The 15203-nt window shown below is 46.6% G+C and overlaps 2 protein-coding genes across 2 annotated transcripts; both read right to left on the reverse strand.

Annotated features, from left to right (window-relative positions):
* Positions 1 to 637: 637 nt before the first annotated feature.
* On the reverse strand, positions 638 to 7537 carry LOC125540066 (organic cation/carnitine transporter 4-like). Its single transcript, XM_048703642.1, has 3 exons — positions 6939 to 7537; positions 2103 to 2925; positions 638 to 1084 (listed from the first exon to the last, which is right to left on the reverse strand). The coding sequence occupies exons 1-3, from the start codon at positions 7312 to 7314 to the stop codon at positions 733 to 735; spliced, it is 1551 nt and encodes a 516-aa protein (XP_048559599.1). The 5' UTR covers positions 7315 to 7537; the 3' UTR covers positions 638 to 732.
* A 2593-nt stretch (positions 7538 to 10130) lies between these two features.
* On the reverse strand, positions 10131 to 13478 carry LOC125540067 (organic cation/carnitine transporter 4-like). The gene is made up of 3 exons (XM_048703643.1): positions 12892 to 13478; positions 10758 to 11583; positions 10131 to 10672 (listed from the first exon to the last, which is right to left on the reverse strand). The coding sequence occupies exons 1-3, from the start codon at positions 13259 to 13261 to the stop codon at positions 10321 to 10323; spliced, it is 1548 nt and encodes a 515-aa protein (XP_048559600.1). The 5' UTR covers positions 13262 to 13478; the 3' UTR covers positions 10131 to 10320.
* Between the last annotated feature and the right edge of the window lie 1725 nt (positions 13479 to 15203).

Here is a 15203-nt window from a genome sequence, read left to right on the forward strand (position 1 = left end):
ATTCAAAATAGTATGTGTACTATTTGAAAGAAAAACCCATGAAGTTGTATAATATATAATGCTCTATGAAGCAAAAATTCCAAGTGATAACAAACAAATAAGTAATTCTTTTAGGAATACCAATTACAACGTAGACGCACATGCTCACGCATCGTGTACTGAAGCCGAGTCGAAACTGTGGAGCTTCAAGATTGATGAAATCACCATTGATGCCTCACTATTGACTAGAACATCGCTTCCAACTAAAAGAATAGTTCGCATCGATGAGACACCAAAGCATCAAACCAGGGGTCTGATTCCTTGTGTGTCGAATGCACAGACACTTTAAAAAACACATACATAAACATATATGAATATAAATCGTCCTAGTTAGTGTGACATCACCATTACCATGGGCCAAATATGTCATCATCTGACCTCGTGCGACAATTATTTCGCAACCCCCATGGGTTTTGGGCTGCAGGATCGACAGTTAGTTGCAACACAATATACCACAATTCATCTTATATTTGCAACACTGAAAAAATCAATGCATGGACATGTGTGGGTCACCGATTCTAAAATAATTTAGACTTACAAAATATATGATTTATCAACAAATGAAACAATGTATAGACATATCCCAAGCTAAAGCAAGTAGACAATCCAATTTGTGCGATTCGCTCTTTTGTGCAACATTGTTTTATGGGCAACAATGATATTTTGAGTGCGCCAATGCTTTAGCGTAAGTGATTAGATTAGGGAATTACTAGTTGCAACTTCATCTCCCCTTTTTGATGATCTCTCCCCTTTCTCCATACCAGCCATGGTGTCATACAAAGGCTTATTCATAGTCTCCGGGAGGCAGAGCACCAGTAGCCCACCGATGATGGCCAACACGCCAAACACCACGAATGGCACCCGCTCGCCGAGTAACACCACTATGGGCGCTAGTATGGCCCCCATTTGTGACCCCTGTGCCTTGCACCCCAGTGCGACGGTACGCACCACCGTAGGGAACAACTCTGACGCATATACGAGCAATAGGTTGTATGTTCCCGCCATTCCAAAGATCCCGACCACCCCACATGCCATCCTCGCCACCCTACAATGGCATGCAATTGCATGTGGTTAAAGCAAACCCTTGTAACTCAGCTTGTGACTCAAATACATAAAAGAGAAAAGTATACTTTTCGTCCCTCAACTCTTCGCTGAGTTTACTTTTCGTCCCTCAACTCTAAAACCGGACAGAGTGCACCCCGAACTCTCGAAACCGGTTATTTTTCATCCCTGCGACTGAGTCAACCCGGTTTTGACCACGTGTGAACAGTACACCAGATGAACAGTAAATTCGAAAAATAGAGCAAAAAGCATAAAAAAATATCTGAAATGTTATGACATCGAAGATACTCAGGTGTGCCATGTGCGTGCAAATTTTCATCATGTTTGGAAGTTCGAGGAGCTCGCAGCAAAAATAAAAAATTAATCTACTATGAAGTGAACAGTAAAATCAAAAAAATAGCAAAAAAATCTGAAATTTTTTGGTATCAAAGATGCTCGGGTGTGCAAGGTGCGTACATATTTTCGTGGTCAAATGACAACCGAGAAGGTCATGCCAATAAAAACAAAATAGCGTACGTGTGCGTGCCGCTTCGGGTGGTTTCCAAACCCTCGGATCTTATTTTACCACGAAAATTTGCACGCACCTTGACCACCCAAGCATCTTCGATGGCAAAAAATTTCAATTTTTTTGACTTGTTTTCTTTTTTTTTGAATGTACTGTTCACTTCATAGTAGATTTAATTTTTCTTTTTTTGCTGCGAGCTCCTCGAACTTTCAAACATGTCAAAAATTTGCACACACGTGGCTAACTGAGTATCTTTGATGTCATAAATTTTCTGATTTTTTTGCTATTTTTTTGAATTTACTGTTCGTCATGTATACTGTTCACGTGTGGTCAAAACCAGGTTGACTCAGTCGCAGGGACGAAAAATGACCGGTTTCGAGAGTTCGAGGTGCACTCTGTCTGGTTTTAGAGTTAAGGAACGAAAAATAAATTTAGCGAAGAATTGAGGGACGAAAAGTATACTTTTTTCTACATAAAATACGAAGGGTTTAATTACCTCATGGCACCGACGTTGGGGATAAGACTAGCAGTTGTGCAGAAGACGCCGCTGAGAAGCATCGAGCCAATGGTGAGTGGCTTCCGGCCGAAGTGTTGAAGGAGTACCGCCGTGACCAGGTATGCAGGCATCTCGGCAAGAGAGTTAACAACCACACTGATGTAAAGGTTGATCTTTAGGTTGACCACGTTGAGGGTCAACCCAAAGTACACCACCGAGCAAAGAAAGGTGATGATAACTAAGAGCATGAGCCTAGCCCGCATTGTCTGTGACCGAAACACATCTAAGACTGATGAAGTCTCCACAACCTTCTTGATGATGTCGTCCTCATCGTCGAGCCTCAGCCCCACGCAATCTGGGATGCTCTTGCCATTGGTGGACGCTATCTCTCGTAGGACACGCATAGCATCATCCGTCCGGCACCGCACGAGGTACCAACGCGGGGACTCAGAGACAAATGGCACGACGACGAGGATGAATGCGAGGGAGGGCAGCGAGGAGACAATGTAAAGGATGCGCCAAGAGGATTGGAACAATGCTGCGATGCCGGCAAGGGCTGCAATACCACCGGAGAAGAAATAGCAAGTGGATGTGCCAACGACGCCTCGATAGGATGGCCCAATAGGTTCTGTGGCGAGGACGAAGGAGCAAAAGCAAATGCTTCCTGCACTAAAGCCCGTGAGTAGGCGGAAGGCTACATAGACCCAATAGTTGGGGGAGAGCGAGGTGAGAAGGCCGAAACCTCCACTAAGGAAGCATACTAACTGAAGGGACCCTTTCCGACCTAAAAAAGAATCCGACATGTGTCCAAAGACACCGGAGCCTGCAACCAACAAACCAACGGTATGATCAGTCACACGAAGCAACATTGTAAAAACAAATAGATAAGCTAATAAACCGTGTTTTGGGTTGTATTATAATGTACTCCCTCCGTTCGGAATTACTTGTCACAGAAATGGATGTATCTAGATGTATTTTAGTTCTAGATACATCCATTTTCGAGACAAGTAATTCCAAACGGAGGGAGTATCACTTAGTGAAGAGATTCCCTAGTTATGCCAAATCCAAGTGAAGAAAAGTCAGAGCCGCATGGTGGAAACCCTGCAGATATGATCACTTATAATTACCCGTGCATTGCAAGGGAGGTATATATATTTTTGTAGGCCAGTGATTTACCTGTAATTTTAAATTTAATTTGATTGTGTGAAAAACATAGATGCAAAAGAAAAACAATCAAAAAAAGATGAGGAGCAAAAAATGAGACATAGGTAAAGAATGTTGGACGAAGGATGAGCAGTCGAGAATAGAACTTTATGTCTGTTTTAAGGTAGGAGAGATAAGATACACCGGATCCTAGTCCCTCTTCGGAAACTTTCAATCATGTGCTTATTATACGCCACTGAGCAGATTATGAGTAGATAACAACCGTGGTTGTAACCCCAACTAGCAAGCAAGGTCATTTTCAACGCCCGCCCGCAATCGTCCGGATGCACGGTTTGAACATGTTGTGCAATCCAAGGCGGTCTCGTATCAACCCGCAGGATAGTCCGGACGCACTTTGTTTCACAAACCGGAGACAAATGTGAGGGTGTTTTGTGGGCGTCCGGACAGCACTCAATCTCGCTTCTGATCATCCTGGCCCATCCAAATCCTCTCCTCCCTCGCCTATGCATTTCCGCCTGACGTCACCTGCCCGCATTCATGCCGCTGTAGAGCGGGCGCTCCACTCTGAAGCCGGCCCAGAGCGAACGCGACCTCTCACTTGCTTCGCCATTTGCAAGCGTTCAATACCGAAGACGAGTTACTAGGCGGGCAACACAGATATCTACCATGTCTGTTTAATGCTTTGTCCGTCCGTATGCTGTCATTAAGCAGGCTCGCCGGCCAAGGAACCCACTCTGGCGTCGCGCATTGACGCACCCAGACGCATGGACTCATCGAAATCCGCTATTTAAAGATGATAGTTGAGATGCATGCGGACTAAACCCCTATTCGCGGACAAATGCGGAAGAAAATTTGCGGATTGTCATTGAAGATGCCCCAACAACAGTACTGGATGACATTAAAAAGCTATTCCAACATAGTAATTAGTAATTTGTACCCGTAAGATAGTTTCTGCTGCACACATACTTCTCTAGCTGCAGTTTAGTACTTCCTCCGTAAACTAATATAAGAGCGTTTAGAATATTAAAATAGTGATCTAGACGCTCTTATATTAGTTTACAGAGGGAGTAACAGAGAAGAGTGCAGTGAGAGTGAAACAAGGGCTACAGTAAAATACAACTACAACTACCCTGTTGAATTATTAATGCATCCGTCCAGGCGATCCAGTGATGCGACCTGCCAATTACGATCAAGACATGATTGACGAAGACACGTTTCTCTCGTTAATTAAACCAAATAACGGCTGAAAGATACTCCCTCCGCCCATAATATAAGAGCATTTTGACATTACACTAATGTAAAAAACGTTTTTATATTATAAAACGGAGGGAGTAATTGAGAGTGTTGTATTACTAAAAATCCTATAAGCCACTTGATGGCAATTTTTGATATTTCAGAGTATGACACCGCTCTCTGGCTAACGTCATCTCTAATGTGAGTCAAAAGCTGTTGGAAGAAGGCTTAAGACATACACAATGATGCTATCTGAACACTGTCACCTAAAATAAGTGTTACTTCCTCTATTCCATAATATAGAAACGTTTTCAACACTAATATAGTGTCAAAAACGTTCTTATATTATGAGACGGAGAAAGTAAATTGGAAGAGTGAGAGAAAAGAGAAAAAAGATTGCCTTCTTGTAGCTAAGAGATCATATCTTAGGAAAAAAAAACAAAACAATTATACCACTGTTAGATAGTATTTTCACTGTAAACTGATATAAGAGCGTTTAGATCACTACTTTAGTGTTCTAAATGCTCTTGTATTAATTTATGGAGGGAGGGAGTATTTTTATTTTGAAATTATTCATCCCACAAACCTGAAGATACTTCATCGTGTCGTATGTATTTTAGTCTTTTCTAAAAGGTCTGGCCCCCGTGTCGCTCGTCCTGGGCGACACGCGTGGCGGCGCCATCACCCGCCTAACCTACCTCTCCTCCTGCCTTCCCCTCTGGCCGTCCCCGGAGGACGCCGCCGGCAAAGCTAGTGCGGCTGACGGCGACGACCGGTCCTTTCTTATGGCTATTCTTCCCTAGGTCACGAGGACCCAAAGAGATTAAATCCATCCCATGGTCACTAGTGAAAGCCAGATTTTCAGTCGGCCAGACGTTCATGCGTCGCTAGTCAAGGTGCCTATGTGCTTGGTTGAGCCTAGCACGTACACGCTGAGTTCTCATCGACGGCGACGAAGACGGCTTTCAGCGGTGCTTCCATGGCTGCTGGTGGCTGGCAGGCCGGCAATAGGGTCATCCCGACAGGATCCTATGACAGCCGTCCGTGGCCTTCATCCTTCCAGCTCGTACAACTCCGCGCTTGATGCAGCGGCCGTCGCTGGTGTGGGTGTTACGCCCAGATCTGATGCGCTGCTACCTGTTGGGCTCCTCTTACGGTTGGGCCATCTTGCCTGGCAGCGGCCTCGATGTGGATCACGGTGGCCACCAAAAGGTTTTCATGAGGGTTTTCCCTTAAAATCCGGTGGTTGACATTATGATGAGATGCAAACTATGAATATCGGCTTGGCGTAGAGGGATGATGGTGTAGCGGCAGCAGTCACACATTGCATGTAGCTGCTGGGCTCGTGGAAAAGTGGTGGGGACAACACTTGAGTGACTTGATGGTGGTGCTACTCCGCACCCGGTCTCGAGCTTTGAGGTGAAATTCTAGGTGACCCGAGTTGGTTATACCTAGCAATAATGACGTTTTTATGTCGTTACGTTATTGAAGGCATTGCTCAGATATGCTCGGACTGGTTCTTCAGGGTGAAAATTTAGATTCTGGCCTTGAGTGGTTGTATCCGGTGATGGCGGCTAACGAGTGTCGCTCCCTTTTTGAAGGTGTTGCTGTTGAAGAATCTTGTCGTTCGTTTGGTGTAATAAGATGGTTGGTGCGGATATGGTCATTGATGTAGTTCGCCGATTATGGATTTGATCGCTTTAGTTTTATTTCCTCGCCCTACATGTAGCTTTGGTCTTATATGACTTTGTTATTTGTTGGCATATTCTTATGTCCGTGTGTTGGTGTTGGTTGTGTGTATCCTAACTATGCAGAGGCCGGATGTGCTCACTGTGTTTGTATTCTCTTAATACTTCACTTTGAGTCAATAAATTCACCCTTTGTCGAAAAATATAAGAGCTCATGTCCTTCACTTTTTTTTTGTGATAATCATGCTTTTCATTTTCATAGGTACCCGTCTCCGAACTTGGAAACGCAACAACCTTCAAAGTATAAGGTGCATTAATTTCTGTTAAAAGGAAAACTTCTCTACGTTTGACCCATTTGTAGAGCAAAATTTCAATAGCTACAACACCAAATAGTACCATCACTCCATATTTATTTGTTTAATATTATATATGTAGATATAAATGTATAAACTTGATCAAACTTTAAAAAAATCTCTAACTAAAAAAATACACCTTATGTTTTAAAATGAAGGAAGTATAGCATAAGATACAATTGTACATGCTCTAGAATGGACTGAAAAAATTTACTCCATCCTTAAAGAAATATATGATCGTTTAGATGAGTAGTAGTTCTTTGTCTGAAGCGGAAAAGTCTTGTGTAGGACAGGGACCAGCGAAAAGAGAATTAGCAAATCGCATCGGTTCCTTTTTTTATGCCGGAATGCGCCACCACTAGAGACAGTCTAAGCTATGCCGGAATGATTGGACGTACCCATCATGCAGCCGGCGAAGTAGACGGCCTGGACGAGGCCGACCTTGTAGCGCTCGCCGCAGACGAGGCCCCACTCGGCCACCGTCGACGAGCCGCTCCCCTGCTCCCACTCCCACCCGGCCGCGGCGCCGGCGCACCGGTCGCCGCACCGCCCGTCCCCCGCAGGGCACCACATGGCCGGCTCGCGGTCCGCGAAGATCATCACCATGGTGTGCATCGCCTCCAGCATCCACGCCGCCGTCACCAGCACGAAGTGCCGCAGCTGCCACCGCCCGAACTCCCCCGCGTGCAGCGCCAGCGCGTCGTCGATGCTCACGCGGTTGCTGCCGCCGCCGCCGCTGCCAGAGGCGGCGAGGAGCGCCTCGGTGGTGGACATGGCCGCCCGTACGTTGCGCGCTGAGCGAGAGTGGTAGCTATGCAGTTGCCTTTGGCGCTCGTGGTGTGTGCGTGCGTGTACTAGTTGGGGCAATGAGCTTGATCGTGTGCTGCTTGTAGGCTTGTAGCGAGGCACCTCTGTTTATCAAACAGAGTCGCTGGACCCGGCCAAGACCCGCAGCAAACCAAAACAAAGTAGCACCCCTCAGGAATGACGACATTCTACTCCCTCCGGTCCTAAATCTAACTAAGGAGGCCTAAATCTTTTTTAAGATTTCAATGCGGACTACACATGAATGTATACCGTCACACTTTAAAGTATAGATTCATTCATTTTGCTTCATATGTAGTTTTTAGTGGAATCTACTTATATTTGGGAACAGAGGGAGTATATCCCTTGCATGGATCCATGATTCACTGGTGATTTAAGATTCATGCTATATTTTTAGGGTATGATTTTTTTTCTTTTTTCCATTGGAATGAAAAGTTTTGTCTTGTTTTGAAGTACTATTACATTAATCTTTGATTTTAAATATAGTATCGAACACTGTATTTTGTTAATCTTCTTCTATATCTAATTTTAAAAGGAGGATTGTTTCTTTTTTTTTTTGCGGTGGGACCCAGGCATGTTTTCGTCCGCCGTGGGACTAGTTTTCTTCGTCTGTCCCGACTACCGATCCTCGGGCGTGAGTGTGTGCGATTCTCCCGATATATATTCTCGCTTGGCTAGCCCGCTTGGGCCTTGGCTCAAGCTTTCGCTAAAGGCAAGTGCAAACGGGCTGTCCCAATTCGCAGGCTACAAACAAAATTGCAGTGGCGGGAATCGACCCCGCACTGGATACTAGGGAGGCTTGCCAGCCGAGCCTATATGGTGCATGAATTTTATAAAAACCTCTATACGTCGGAGGGGGTAAGCAATATGAATGCGGTGCTTAACAGCGTACCCAGCAAGGTTACGCCTGAGATGAACAATCTGTTGTGTGCTTCATACACATGTGAAGAAGTCAAGACCGCTCTTTTCCAAATGTTCCCGACCGAATCCCCGGGTCCAGACGGCTTCCCAACACATTTTTACCAAAGGCATCAGGACATATGTGGGGCCGATGTGACAAAGGCAGTGCTGAGTATTGTGAGAGGAGAAGAAAATCCATAATGCATCAATGATACAGTGTTGGTCTTAATCCCAAAGGTAACGAACTCATCTCTACTAACACAATTTAGACCTACCAGTTTATGCAACATACTATACAAGATAGCATCCAAAGTTGTGGCAAATAGGTTGAAACAAACTTTGTCGGACATCATATCGGAGGAGCAATCGGCCTTCGTTCCCGATAGGCTCATCACGGATAATATCGTTAGTGCATATGAGTGTCTTCACTTTATGAAACGCAGCAAGGCAAAGGCGAACAACTATTGTGCGTAAAACTTGATATGATGCAGGCATATGATAAGCTCGAATGGAATTACCTTGAAGCTATGATGTTTAAGTTGGGCTTTGCTCCATCATGGGTGCACATTGTCATGGGTATGGTCCAATCAGTTTCCTTCCCAGTTCTTTTTAATGGAGAGGGACTTGATCAATTCATGCCAAGCAGAGGTATTCGGCAGGGAGATCTAATATCTCCATATATTTTCTTAATTGCAGCAGAGAGCCTTTCGTGCCTCCTGAAATCCAGTTCTTCGTCATCACTGGATGGTATTAAGGTGGCTCCTACAACTTCGGCTGTGAACCATCTTCTTTTTTCTGATAACAGCCTGTTGCTTTTTAAGTCAAGTAATGATGGGGAAGTTGAAGTATCAAACCTACTAGATAGTTATTGTTTGGCTTCAGGACAAAGGATAAATCATGAAAAGTCCTCCATATGTCGATTGTGGCCCATGAGTCCGCATACCTGTTAGAAGTAGGGATTTTTTTCATACTTCACTGGGAGCACACGACGTCCTTCACCTGTGACATTCAACGGTGTGAGTCTGGTAAGAGCTTTAGCCACACGAACGCGTGCCCGAACCCTTACATAGTCGCCTTCATAGAATAACCTTGGCGGCAACTGAACCTCTTTGACACGGCCAATGCGACGAGCAAGCTGATCCACTATTACCCGCATCACGTTACATATCCGGGATCCCATGAATCTGAGCCCAAACATACAGGCCATCGAACACCACCGAATTAGGGTCCGTTTTTCCATCATAGTCCTCCACGAATAATCCCATACCTCGGAACAACCAGGGGCCTCCATGGAGGACCTTCTTCCAGACACCGAGACAAAACATCTGCAAGACAAACAGATTGTCTCCTGCCTGCCTATACTTTGGAACATGAGCCAACCCCCAGATCGATTTGAATGTCTCGAACATCGCTGATGAACTAAAGGGACGACTCGTGTTCAACCTGCCAATCACTGGCCATCTTGCATCTGCCTCGAATTTCTTCATTTCCTCCTCTCCCCCACGATCACATCGTCCATTTCGTCACACTGCAGGTCCAAGTGCTGCAACATCTCTTCGAGTTTCTTCTCGCTCTAGCCCCCCGAAGACGACAATCCTTCCAGCGCCGCCATCTTGGTTACAGATCAGATCTGCCTCTCCATAGCCCGGCCAGCAGCAATCACGAGAGACTGCACCGGTGGCTAGGTTCGGCGGCCGGTAAACTCACAACAGTGATGGAGTCGCCGCCAGAGGAGAGAAACCCTAAACGAGAGGGTACGTTACACATGACTACATGAGGTTGTTTTAATTGACGGAGGGAGTATTTTTTTCCAACAAACAAATTAACTAGTACAGGAGGTTGTTAGCACTATAAAAGAAGACCCAAAAGAATAGCATACACAGACACACAAAACTAGAAACATACTACATGTAGAAACAATCAACTGAATTCCTAAAAAGTAAGCTATGCATTAGCACAACGCCAAATAACAGTTCGTTCAAGCATGTGCCAATCGCTCTTGTGTGCAACATTTCCGTGGTAACATCTTTCAGTCACGATAATTACAAACACTAGTCAAATTTCGGAGTTCCCCGATATAACTTCTTCTTCACTTGTAGGTGCCCTCTCCCCTTTCTCCAGCCCGAACATGGTGTCGTACAAGGGCTTGTTCATAGTCTCTGGGAGGCAGATCACAAGCAGCCCACCAATGATGCCAAACACGCCGAACACCGCGAATGGCACTTGCTCCCCAAGCACCACCACCAAGGGCGCCAGTATGGCGCCCATCTGCGACGCCTGTGCTGTACATCCCATCGCCGCGGTACGTACTGCTGTTGGGAACAACTCTGCAGTGTATACGACCAACAGGCTGTATGTCGCTGCCATTCCAAAGATTCCTACCATCCCGCATGCCATCCTCACCACCCTACAACGACACGCAATTGTGTGCGGTTAAAGCAAACCTCACCCTGTCTGTCATGCACATGCAAAATCAAGAAGGGTTCAATTACCTCAAGGCACCGACACCGGCAATAAGACTGGCAGATGTGCAGAAAATGCCGCTGAGAATCATCGAGCCAATAGCGAGTGGTTTGCGGCCAAAACGTTGGAGGAGCACTGTAGTAAGCAGGAACCCGGGCATCTCAGCGAGACAGTTAGCAACCACGCTGATGTAAAGGTTAAGCTTTAGGTTGACCACGTTGAGGCTCAGCCCAAAGTACACTGCGGAGCAAAGGAAGCTGATGATCACCGAGAGCACGAGCCTGCCCCGCGTTGCCCGCGATCGGAACACATCCAAGATCGTCGACGACGACTCCTCGACCTTCTTGTTTAGGTCATCTTCATCATCGAGCTTGAGGGTGACACCATCCGGGATGCTTCTGCCATTACTAGATGCAATGTTTCGTAGAATCCGCACCGCGTCGTCGGTGCGCCGCCGCACGAGGTACCAACGCGGGGACTCGGATACGAACGGCATGACGGCGAGCGCGAAGACAAGTGATGGCATGGAAGTGACGACGTAGAGCAACCGCCAGGATGACTGGCACATTGCGGCTATGCCGGCAAGGGCTGCGATGCCTCCGGAGAAGAAGTAGCAAGTCGACATGCCGGTGACCCCACGATAGGATGGGCCTATCGGCTCCGTGGCGAGGACGAAGGCACAAAGGCAAACGCTTCCAGCGCTAAATCCTGTGAGAAGGCGCAATGCCATGTAGACCCAATAATTCGGGGAGAGAGCGGTGAGGAGGCCGAAGATGGCATTGAGGAAGCACACCACGTGTAGGGTCCCCTTCCGACCCATAAAAGAGTCTGACAGATGACCAAAAACGCCGGCGCCTGCAACAAGCAAATAGTATAATGAACAACTACATGAAACAACGCCAACATAAAAAAAAACTGTTGGATTGAACCAGGTTTTGTGTTGTAATCCAGTTGATAACTTAGTCTAGCAATATCCTAATTAGGTGAAATCCTAGTGAAGAAGAGTCAGGGCCCATGTAGATAGAGGGACTGGGATCCTCTAACTTAACTTAGGTGACTAAGCAGTGCTAACATGTGGGCGAACTAACATATAGACCCAAATGTCAGCCACTTGTATGTCGCCTAACTTAAGAGCAACTCTAGAAGATCGTCTGTACGCGATACTGTAAAATCAGTTTACGGGTCACCATAAACTTGTCTTTGCCGTATGAAATTGAATCTGCCAGAACAGATACCGGCAAACTGTACTGCCAAAAAAGATCCCTCTGCTTGCTCCGGCGACGCTCCTCCGCTTGCTCCGGTGACCCTCCGGCGAGGCTCCAGTGGCCGCTGCTCCAGCAACGCTCCAGGGACGGTCTGGCGCCGCTGCCGAGCTCCTCCGCTCGCTTTGGCGACGTTCTTGCCGCCTGCTCCGGCGTGGACTATTTTACGGTTCACCTTAAAATTGGCTCGAAAACTGCAGGTATAGGATATGTGGGTGATAATATGCGGTGACCTGCAATTTTTTTGTGGGACCTGCTATTTTACGGGATATATCCGGTGTGTGTTTTGCTAGAATTGCTATCTGCTACTGTAAATTAATTTTACGGGATATATTCGGTGTTTGTTTTGCTAGAATTGCTATCTGTTACCGTAAATTCAGAGGTTATCTGCTAGAGTTGCTCTAATGAAGCAGATGTCGATCGTCAGCAGTTTTTGTCTTTTTGAGGCGTACACCTGATCGCAGTCACCGTCAGCTACCTACGGAACTTTCCTGGGTTTTCCTCTAATAATGGGTGTTCATGTATAAGCCACTGAGCAGACTATGAGTAGTTAATTCTGCAGCAATTGTGAACACCAACTTGTTAATCTAAAAAAAAGCAACACTGCTGGTGACAGTAAATTCAACATTACCTGCTTATACTACGTTACGGGCTGACAGATTCCGCTGCAGTTCAGCAGAAAAATATGCCGAGAGAGTCCAACAAGATATGAAGTCAGATGCATATGGCTTAGCGTCCACAACCACAAGAGGTGTACAACGCTTGTGATGCACTAGTAAGCGGCTAGCGAACAATCACGGATCGCCATCAGGACGGCTAAGATAGCATTGACGAACCATCGAAGCGGCGGAACCATTCAAAGCTTAACCGATGGGAGCAGGCAGAGGAGTGACGTACTCACCGATCATGCAGCCGGCGAAGAAGACGGCCTGGACGAGGCCGACCTTGTAGCGCTCGCCGCAGACGAGGCCCCACTCGGCCACCGTCGACGAGCCGCTCCCGTGCTCCCACTCCCACCCGGCCGCGGCGCCGGCGCAGCGGTCGCCGCACCGCCCGTCCCCCGCGGGGCACCACATGGCCGGCTCGCGGTCGGCGAAGATCATCACCATGGTGTGCATCGCCTCCAGCGCCCACGCCGCCGTCACCAGCAGGAAGTGCCACAGCTGCCACCGCCCGAACTCCCCCGCGTGCAGCGCCAGCGCGTCGTCGATGCTCAGGCGCTCGCCGCCGCCGCTGCCGGAGGCGGGGAGGAGCGCCTCCGTGGTCGACATGGCCGCCCGCGTACGTCGCGGAGCGAGCGTGGTGTTGGCAGTACTCACTCTGGTTTACTTCCCTTTGCGCTCGTCGTCAGCTAGCAGCTAGGGCGCGTGCTACTTGTAGCCGCGTAGGCGGAGCGAGGCAACTGCCCTACACAGGATTCAACTGTGGCGCGGTCTGGGTCATCGCGTGTATCTCGCGGACCAAATAAAAGCAGTTTTGCGAGAACTCATCTAGATGAGATATAATTTGGTATCATTCATTTTTTATAGCCATTGGATGTAATGCTATAAGATGTGTGTGTGCTGACGTGGATGGTATATGTTCTTGTTTTTCAAGTGAATGAGACCAAATTATGTCTCATCTAAATGAGTTCTAGGTACTTTAAATAAAAAGCGAAATATTCCAGGTGATCTACTCCGTATCGGCGACTGAGTTACTGAGTTGGTTATGCTAACTGCACAGATTTGACTCGCTGTAAGTAGAGTCTAAATAAACAAGGTGTAGGCATCACGACAGCAGTGGCGTTTTGGCACGAGACCCGAAGTATATGGGGACATCTAACCAATTTTATTTATGCCACCATCTAGTGCTTTCTCTGTTCAGCCATTATTCCTGAATAAAGCCATACCTAATCTAGATCGAAGAATCAGTTAACTTCTCTCTGATTCAGATTTGCCATCTGCTGCAACGCGGCCCGGCACTCCAGCCTGCTGCCGGTCGCTGCCATGGCAGTCGTCAGGACAACTGTGCGTAGTATATTAAGTAAGCATGTCTGCCCGATCCAAGATGCATCAGCAAAATCGCCAAGCTGAAAGATGAAGGATGAAGGGGATGCAGGAGCGACATAACCGTTTCCCAGGAATGGATTCTTCATGGAGGGGATTGCACAGGGATCCAAATTATGGTTGTGTTTTTACCTTAATATATGTAAATAATAAGAGCAACTCAATCACAAGATAAGCCATTGGATACTCAATCATAAGAGCAACTCTACCAGAGTTGCCATATCATCAGTTGTCACGACGCATACGGAGCCCTCGATATACATTTGGAGATCGGCAAGCGGCACACAAACTCAATGTTGTCGTATCCCAGCCTTTGTAAAATAATTTGTTTATTCATTCAAACACTTTGATTCCCTTCGAATTTAAAATGTTTAGCACATCAAGTAAAGATGCACATAGTTTTTTACAAGTTGCATGAACAAAACCATTTAACCGACAACGTTTACATATCACAAGTTGCAGGCGTGTGCACAGTTCCTTTCTCTGGCGTGTGCATTATCCCCTTCTTCGAGATTCATGGAGTGCATGACACCACACACGCTTGTCCCAAAATTCTCGCGCCACATTATCTATTGGGTTCGGATCCAACATGATGAACCGATTCTCCTCGGTTATGCACTCAGTTGTCGTCCGACGATTTGGAATTTTGAGCTTACGTGCCGCCATCTCATCATGACGTCGTCTCCTCTCTTACATACCATCTCATCTTGCCCTTTCTTTTGGTTCTTCTTCTCCTTCATCTCTAGATTTTCTTGCTTGCACTTCTCGACGTACTCGTTTCTTGTCCTCATCAACTCACGATCTTATTTTTTGTCACCTCCACCTCTTCTTCTCTCTTGAGCTTCTCCTTTCCTCCCTTCGTCCAGACGGGCCGACCCGTGCTAGATGCTGGAGTGGGACTTCTATACATCTTTTTTCCTTTTCTCTGTATCACCAACATTATATTCTCCTTCGTCTATATCTGGAGATGAATTGTCGCACTTTCCAGTTTTTGGTCTGTTGTCATCATTCTTCATCTTCCACTTCTCCTGGCCTTCCAACCAAATTACAACAATGTTGGAGGCCAAAAAATTGGCCCGTTGACTTAGTTGTTTGTCGGTACCTCTCTAGGGCTATGTTAACCTAAAGCAAACAGATGCTCAAATTGATGAGAATGCTTAAAGTAATA

Source organism: Triticum urartu, chromosome 2 (genome assembly GCF_003073215.2).
Source record: "Triticum urartu cultivar G1812 chromosome 2, Tu2.1, whole genome shotgun sequence".
Classification (NCBI taxonomy): domain Eukaryota; kingdom Viridiplantae; phylum Streptophyta; class Magnoliopsida; order Poales; family Poaceae; genus Triticum; species Triticum urartu.